The sequence below is a fragment of the Phocoena phocoena genome, chromosome 6 (assembly GCF_963924675.1).
Source record: "Phocoena phocoena chromosome 6, mPhoPho1.1, whole genome shotgun sequence".
Classification (NCBI taxonomy): Eukaryota; Metazoa; Chordata; class Mammalia; order Artiodactyla; family Phocoenidae; genus Phocoena; species Phocoena phocoena.
In genome coordinates this window covers 45,657,114-45,666,053 of record NC_089224.1, presented here as the reverse complement: position 1 = coordinate 45,666,053, position 8,940 = coordinate 45,657,114, and the positions used below count along the sequence as shown (strand labels likewise).

General features: G+C 41.4%; 1 protein-coding gene across 1 annotated transcript; it reads right to left on the bottom strand.

Moving 5' to 3' along the window:
- Positions 1-1,487: 1,487 nt before the first annotated feature.
- On the bottom strand, positions 1,488-1,997 carry LOC136124628 (interferon omega-1-like). Its single transcript, XM_065879403.1, has one exon. The coding sequence runs from the start codon at positions 1,995-1,997 to the stop codon at positions 1,488-1,490; it is 510 nt and encodes a 169-aa protein (XP_065735475.1).
- Between the last annotated feature and the right edge of the window lie 6,943 nt (positions 1,998-8,940).

Sequence of the window (8,940 nt, the reverse complement as noted above, 5' to 3'; positions counted from 1 at the left end):
TCCTCTTAGGCTATGCCTTTGGGCATCCATTTGAATGCTTCTTTCCAACAGTCTATGATGCTGTGAACTCTGAGTGACATCCATGTCATCTTCCCCAAGCTGAACTTGTGGAATAAGAATTTGGGTCTGATTGTGGGTTTCTTTGTTTTTTATAATTTTCTTTATTTCAGCAAATGAACAATAAAAATATATGAAATCATAATACCACTGTGTCTGAGAATAAATATCCAAACTTGACTGTCTTCTTTCTTTTAAGGCAGAACTACAGGATGAGATTTTTTTAACTTTTTATTTCATACTGGAGTATATTTGATTAACAATGCTGTGCTAGCCTCAGGTGTACAGCAAAGTGATTCAGCCACACACATTCATGCATCCATTCTTTCTCAAACTACCCTCCCATCTAGGTTGCCACATAATATTGAGCAGAGTTCCCTGTGCTACACAGTAGGTCCCTGTTGGCCATCCATCCCAAATATAGCAGTGTGTACATGTCAATCCCAAACTCCCCAACTATCCCTCCCCCACCCTTCCTCCCTGGTAACCATAAGTTTCTTCTGTTAGTCTGTGGGTCCTTTTCTGTATTGTAAATAACTTCATTTGTATCATTTTTTTAAGATTTCACATATAAATGATATTTCTCTTTCTCTGTGGGTAGATTGTTTTTTAATGAAGTGTGTGAAAGCAAGAACATTAGTTGTTCCCCTCCACCCCACCCAGAACTTCATTAGGACAAATAGTGTAAAGATGAAAAGTGGTCTTATGCACTGAACTTGTCTCCTCGTCTATTAATCATCCAATAACTTGCCAACATCTTTGCAGTGAGATTTCCACGAGGATAAATCCAGGCCATGTAATGTGAGCAGAAGTGTTCTTGCCCTGTATAGTCCTGGCCCTTGAAAATGTCCCATGTGATGCACCAGACTTTTTCCCTTTACCACTGAGTGGAATAGACTCAAATACTGCAGAAAAATTTGCAGTCACCTGTTGATGATGGACAAATCCACAAAACAGGGGGTACCCATGTCCCCAAATCACTCTTTGGTGAGCAACTTAGAACATCCATCTGATCAGGAATGCCTGCCTTGTGTTCTTATACCAGGGAAAGGTAAGATTCTATTATGATCAAATTCCTGACAGCATTCTGTTTACCCGTTACAGCAGTCAGCCTTAAGTTAACTGACAAATATCTTTAACACCACACTATCCAAAAAACCTTGCTATACTTCATGTGTTGAAAATAGCAAATACCTGTGCCAAAACTTAAAGTGATCTTTTAAATTACATTATAAAATTATTTATACAAGAAAAGAGATTGTGTTCTGTCAAAACCTTTTTTAAAATCATGATTTTCATTTCAGACATTTTTCAGCCTGTGAGGAAACACAAGTCGAGATTGCGTTGGACTTGAACACTAATGTAATTGAATGAGAAGTGTCACGAGTATAAAAAATATTCTGTATTTCTTGACATTTCTTTGAGGATTCTTACATAAGGGAAAGGCACTTTTTAATTTCCACTCTGACAACCTCCCAGGCACAGGAGCTGTATTCCTTTGCCTTCAGATAGACACGGATTCCATGGAAATACTCCCGGGCAGCACGTCCCAAATCTCGACAATCCAGATTGTCTTTTTTCATCTGCTCCAGTCGGTGCAGCCTCAGATGAAGGCAGAGAAGTTTATCGAGGAGGGTGTTGCTCCAGGCAACACGGCTGTCCTCCGTGGTGAAGAGGTTGAAGATCTGCTGGAGCATCAGATGGTGGTGACAGGTGCCTTGAGTCACCTGGATTGGGGTGATATTCTCTCTTTTCCAAGGAAATTTGAAGTCGGTTCTGTCCTTTAGGCACCACTGAGAGGGGATCCTTTGCATCTGTTCCAAATGTTGGAAGACGTCCTTGTTTTCCTGGCTATGGCTTCTAGGCAAGTTCCAGCCAAGAGAGTAAGCAGGGATAGAGCAGAGCATCACTCCTGCCACTAGCAAATAGATCTGGGCCATTAAGAATGAGTGATTCACTAGACGGCCGCCAGGAGACGCGTGGGCACCGCCAAACAATTAGTGCGAAGCTTCCTTCCCTGGAACTGTGGACAGCGTCCTTCCCTAGGCGGCCGGTAGAGGGCGCAGGGTTTGTTTGGGAAACGCCGACTATTAAGTTTGCCGTCTGCAGTTGTCTCCTGCAGCTCGAGAGACAGGGCGAAAAGTAGTCCCTGAGGCTGCTTTAATAATCAGCATAGTGCGCGAAACACCTTCGTTTTCTCGGTGCTGAGTGTTGAAGAGGAAGCCTTGTCGCGGCCTCGCCAGAGACATTTTTGTCTGGCTGGGAACAAGAACCTTGCATTTTCAGGCTTCCCCTGAGTTTTGCGCTTTATTTTCTCACAGAAACTTGAGCGAGGCAATTTTTGGGAAAGAAGCCTTTTTCTGAGCGGTCTGAGGTGGGGAATCACAGCGATTCCTAGCCTCAGAGAAAGGGGAGCCGATTTTTCAGATTCGGGCTCGTTTCTGGCGCGAGACGGCGAAGGCCCAGAGAAAGGGGAACGCGGCGACGGCGATGGGACGACAGGACGGTGTTGGGGACGCCCTGAGGGGTGAGTCGGGGCGCGGCCACCACCGGGGCCGAGGACGCGGGAGCTGAGCGCCCCTGTAGATTCTCTGGGACTTCATGGTGTTTTTCAAGGATACAGCGTTAAAGTGAGGGAGAAAGTATTGAATATCTGAAAAGTAGGAATGTTAAAAAACTCACAGCCTTTTATTTTTTACATTTTAAAATTAATTTTATATTTAACTTAATTCATATCATATTTAAATTAAATATTTTAAATGTTTCATATTTTTATAAATTTATGTTAAAATATTTTCAATATTAAGCATAGAATATTAAAATGTATTTTCATATTAAAATATAGCATTTTATTAAACTTTATTTAAACTATATTGTCTTTATACCAAAGTAAGTATTTAATATAATTAATTATTTGTTTATTTATTTTAGGCTGGGTTCAGTCTTCATTGCGGTGCGCAGGCTTCTCATTGTGGTGGCTTCTCTTGTTGAGGAGCACAGGCTCAGTAGTAGCAGCACATGGACTTAGTTGCCCCACAGCATGTGGGATCTTCCTAGACCAGGGCTTGAACCCGTGTCCCCTGAGTTGGCAGGCGGATTCTTAACCACTGCGCCACCAGGGAAGCCCCAAGTATTGGGAAGCCCCAAGTATTTAATATAGTTTTACTTTTCTATCTTTAATGGAAGGCAACTCATTAATATTTTCAAGATTACTTTTTCACTTGTTTTTAATTGAGGGAATTACCATATTTGACAATTTCTAATGACCCCGTGATTGTCTGAACTGATTTTTAACTCATGTTCCTGAAATGTCTTTCCCAGGACCTCACCTTGACTATAAGTTTACAAAGAAGAGTTGGTGTGTACAAGCAGATTTCATTTACGTCCTGAAGGCTTACTTTGTAAGACTGTCAGGGCCATGCAAATGGAGGTCAACTTCATTTCTTTACTTAAAAGTTTTATATTTTGTTCCTCGTGCATATTTTGGTATTAATTTTCATTATAAATATTGCATGAAAACATCCTTTATCTCGATGACTTAGATTTGGTGCCTTCTTACCATTCGTGCTTTAGAGAAGTACTAGCTTAACATTGCCCTAATGCTAACCCGGGAAATAGCTTTTGAATTAGAGTATTGTGCTGTTCCATGGCTGAAAATCTAGGAATGCTTTAATTCTCATCATCTCTCCCCCATATATATATTTCTTACCATTTTCCTGGTCTCTACAACATTATTTTAATGTCTTTTTTTATAGGAAGAAAAAACGCTTTTCATTGCCTTCATCTGATTTTCTCAACTCACACCCCCTTGGCTATGGTAACCACAAATCTGATCTTTTTCTCTGAGGTTATGTGTTTGTTTTTAAGGTATAATTTAATCTGTGCCTTAAAAATTAACACCACAGGTGGTGTGAAACAAAATAAGGTGAGGAAAAGGACTATTTATCTCATTCATACTAGTCACAGAGTAGCCTTTTTTTTTTTTTTTCTTGTGGGGAAGAGGTCAAAACACTTTCTTAGATGCTGCAAAGAGCTTCAGCTGCCGTAGGATTTCTCTCCTTAATGTACGGGGCACTGCTCTAAGGGTGGAGACTAGGTCTCTACTCCTTCGCAGGCCTACAGGCAATCCCTCTCCTAGAGTTTGCATTTGGGGGCCTCAACATGCAGACCCCTGAGTGTTAAGGAACCTGTAGTCAGAGCTTCTCTTGGCTGGGCTGAGGGTGGACTATACAGGTTACCATTTGTTATATTAATACAAAGGGCTGCTATCATTCACTCTGTTCAAATTCTCAGCCTGTACTTTGCAAACTTTATTTTATTTGATCTAGGCAATGTCTTGTGTGACCACAACTAAAGGTGTCTCCATTTCTTAAAAGAGGAAATGAAAGTCTGATGTCATTTAAATTGAGGAGCCCCAGATTTTTGTCAGAGTGGAGCCTTCTGCTGCTCCCAGGCCCTCCTCTTCATCAGCTCTGAGCACTGGCCCTCAGCTGCACTGAGCACGTGGTGCTTCCCTCATCCTAATCCTGCCTCTAAAGTCTGTCCTCCCTGCTCCCTGGAGGGCGGTCACCACCCCTGCCTCACTTTCCTGGAATCCACATTGCCAAGCGCATTGTCACATATATATGCAGTCAAAACATTTCTGGTGACAGAATGAAGAGAACTGCATGGATTCACCCTTGCTGTTCATTTTTATGTCACCATTATCTGTAAACTGTCAGAAACTGTGAGCTATGGTCCTGTAAAGAAATGTGGAAGAATTTAAATCTAATGTATGAGTCCCTTTAGAGGAGAATGCAGAGAGGTGAGGCTAGTTGTATTTTGGTGCAATTTAAGAAGTGGCAAAATAGAGTACAGGGTCAAACCTCTAAGTATTCGTATTAGAACTGAAAAAGAGATATATTGAGACTCAGGTTTTTATTTCAACCTTGGGTCTCATTTAGATGAATACATCCTATTGGACCGATACTCTTTCATGTTCCAGGAGCGTGTTTAATGTCCAGTGTAATAAAAGAATTGAAGTTGTGACATTCCATGTTGCCCATAAATGGCTTATTTAAGAATCTCATTTGCAGGCAGGTACTCAGAGCAGCTGGATACAGGCTCCCACAGCCAGACACCTGCATCACCAGGCTCACCGGGGCCTGCCACCCTCCTCACCCAGGATGATGTTCTCCAGCTCTGTGTGCACACTTAGCTGTCACCTGGCCCAGAACCACAGCCTGCCAAAGCAGGAGACCCTCACAGTCCTGCCCCTAACAGGGAGAATCTTCTTTGTTTTCCTGCCTGAAGGACAAGAAGGTTTTCAGGTTCCATCAGCACCAGCTGGCTGACAGCCAGCTCCAAAACGCTCAGGCCGCCTCATTCTCCATGAGACGATACAGCACTTCTCCATCGTCTTCAGCACAAACAGCTGAAATTCCTCAGTGGGCTTGATCAACAGTGGGCAGATCTGGAGGCTGGTTTGGTGCAGGAGATGGAGAGGAAAAGACCCTGCTGGGCAATGAGGACTCCAGCCTGACTTTGAAGAACTTCCAAAGGACCAGGCTCGATCTGAAAAGAAAGTCCACAGCCGCTGTGCCCAGGACAATATGAGAGTGGAAGTTAAGGCGTGAAAATCAGAGTGTGCTTTCCCTGTATGTTCAACCTCAGAGAACCCAGGAGTGGGAAAAGGAGACCTGGACCCAATCTTCTACAATGGAGTCTTCTCTGCTTAGAGGTGGCCTCTAGCGCATCAATATTCACTCAGTTCAATGACTTTTCTTCTGATTCAGTTGTAAATGCATCGAGTCATCTCAGCACATTGTTTTTCAACCGTAAGTGGAAACAATACTTTTGAATGGGGAGAAAATTTATTTTTAATTTGTAATAATTAGAATGTATTTCTCTATGATGATTTTTATATTTTCCACATTTATTCTTCATATTATGATATGGTCAGCTTTGTGTCTTGTTTTCCTTTGCTTTGGGGGTGCAAAAGGTATATTTTAAGTGTTAGGTTTAATTCATACTCTTCAAGAAAATCAGAGTGTCCTTAAACCTTTAATCTGCCTAAAATCCAAAAGGAACGTAAATCGTTTTATTCATTTCATTGGTTCTTAAAATATTTTGAAGTATCTCTGCTTTCAGGATTTTACTTGTGTTTTTTAATATATTGGTAGATAAGACAAAGATATTACTTTCTTAATGGAGCACTCTGTCAGAGAAGACAGGCCTTAAAGAGTAAAAAATTAGCTTGAAACCCTTTCTAGGTTATGAAGGAGATGCACAAGGCATTATAACAGGTTATAGCAGCTGGAGCTATTCTCTTTTACTTGTTCTTTCTTGGAGAAAGCATGTCTAATGGTTGCTGATTCTGTTTCAATAAACTGTGAAATATATTATAGAGTCATGGAATTTAAACTTCAACAAAGAAGTGTGACTATCCCTTTTATTGTTGGCACTGTGGTGGGTGCCAGGTGCAATGAAAATAGTAGACACATTGCCCGCTGTCACAGAGCTTGCAGTCTGGTGGGGATATGGGTAACTAGGTGTTCAACGAAAGGAATGCTAATGCTGTGACAGGGAAAGTACAGGTTCTTGGGAGTATGTGGGCTTGCATGGATCAGGGAAAGCTTCTGCAAGAGCAGTTGGTAAGCTGGCATCCCAGGGGCCTGCAGGCGTTTGCCAGGTAATTGCATGATGGTCAAGTTTGGCCATGTATGGAGATCATCTAGGGTAGCAGGTAAATATGAGGGTTTGGAGCTAATGACATTTGTTTGGAGATGTGACCCTGGGTAGAGACATGCATATGGAAGTCAACAGTCATAGAGAGGACGTTTGGAACTATTTGGGAGGTTGAGACTATATGTGCAGAGAGGATGAAGTGCGGGACTAGCATAGATCTTTGAGGAACACCAATTCCCTAAGATGAGAGTGTGGAGTCAACAAAGGAAGGAGAGAAGGAGGGGCAGAAAAGCAGAGGATGGTGGTGACACGGAGACCAGATGAGCGTCAGACTTTCAAATGGCGGGTATAATAACAAGTATCTGATGCTTCGGACATGTCAGCCAAGGCTGCTTCACGTTGATCTCTGACCTCAGTAAGATGTAGCTTATTGGCAATATCTTATGACCTAGTAAGTATCTTAAGAAATTAATCTCAATTTTCAAGATATTTTTTTCCTCTCATTTGTTTTAAGCAAGGGTCTTAGAAGACCTTAAGGCTTCATAGATTAAGCATTCAGCTTTGTATATATAATCAGTGGTTTTCATTGGAGAGTTTTATTCACTACTTCAAAATGTCATTTTATATTGGATAAGTTGCATAAAAATTTGTAATCTGCATCAAAATGCTTTTAATTTCAGCATGGTGTAAATTTAAACTTAATATATTACTTTCTACTTAATATTGGTAAATATCTTCTGTGCCAATGCACTGACTGCATTATGTTTTGATGCCCACTAGAGATCCATAGGTATTTGTAATCTAGTGTTTGGTACATCTGTGGAATATTGCATTTGCTAGTAGAATTTAAAAATGTGTTTGTATGCTTTGCACAATACTTAAAAAGATGATCCTATTTTAATTCACAGAGGTAGAATTTTTGCATAACAAAATTGTGAGGTCAGTAAGGCACAAATATGGCATTATATCAATATCTTTTGGGGACTTCCCTGGCGGTCCAGTGGTTAAGACTTCTCCTTCCAATGCAGGGGGTGTGAATTCGATGCCTCCTTGGGGAGCTAAGATCCCACATGCCTCAGGGCCAAAAAGCCAAAACATAAAAAAAAACAGAAGCAATATTGTAACAAATTCAATAAAGACTTTAAAACTGGTCCACATCAAAAATATCTTAAAACAATATGTATCTTTTGAGTGGACATGAAATAATGGCTTTTACTCCTTTGTGCATACCTGTCACAATAACAACTATCATTGCTATGTTTAATATGTCCCTGGTGCTTAAAATAATCTGCTCACTTAAGATAACTTTATGACTTGTTATGTTCTCATGATATAGAGCATATAACATGCGATGGTATGTTGAATGGACTATAGTAGTCTCATTATCCCTATTCTAAAGCTGAGAAAACTGTACTATAGGAAAAAGAAAACGATTGCCCGAAATCATGCACGAAGCCGAAGGAAGACTAAGGAGATGCCGAGCTAACAAATTTACTGGTCGCCTGAGAAGACAAGAGTAACCCACAAGAGAAGATGCAGCAAGACTGTCATTTTCACACAGTTTTACTGACACAACTATGTTAAGCTTATTACACTTACCACTTTTATTAACAACTCTGAGGACCAATGATGTCCCTAACGGTGTGCAGGTTACTGGGTGGGAATAAGAAGTGTAGCTGGAGAGTGAGCTGAGTGCTACGGGACCTGATGTAGATGGAGATCTCTTTCCTAAGCCTGATGAGACTATGCTGTTCCACTCCCAGCTTTGCTAAGACCCTATACCGCTCTGCCTCCCCTTTGGGCTCCTCTTGTCCCTGCTTGCTCAACCACAAACATGGCCAGGAGTTCTGCATCCCTGCTGCTCCAGAGCCTGTCCCATGAGAAAGGAAAGGCGAAAAGTCCTCAGCTGTACACTTTCATTAAGGCTAAAAGGAGCTGAGCTGCTTTGCCCAGCCTTCATCAGGACGCAAGAAGGCCTTGGAGTTAGATGAAAGTTATTCTCCATCAAAATATTTGGGGTCCTCTGGTTTGTTCCATTTCCTTCTGAACTTGAGACCTCAGGAATGCCAAATTCCAGTGCTGTTTTGGGGAATATGTGAAATTTCTTGTCTCTGTTCCTAGAGGCTAATTGGGACATTTGGGAATCTATGTGCCTGTGTAACGCCAAACATTCCAACCCAAGGCTGTTTACAGATCAGTATCATGATGGAAAAGGGG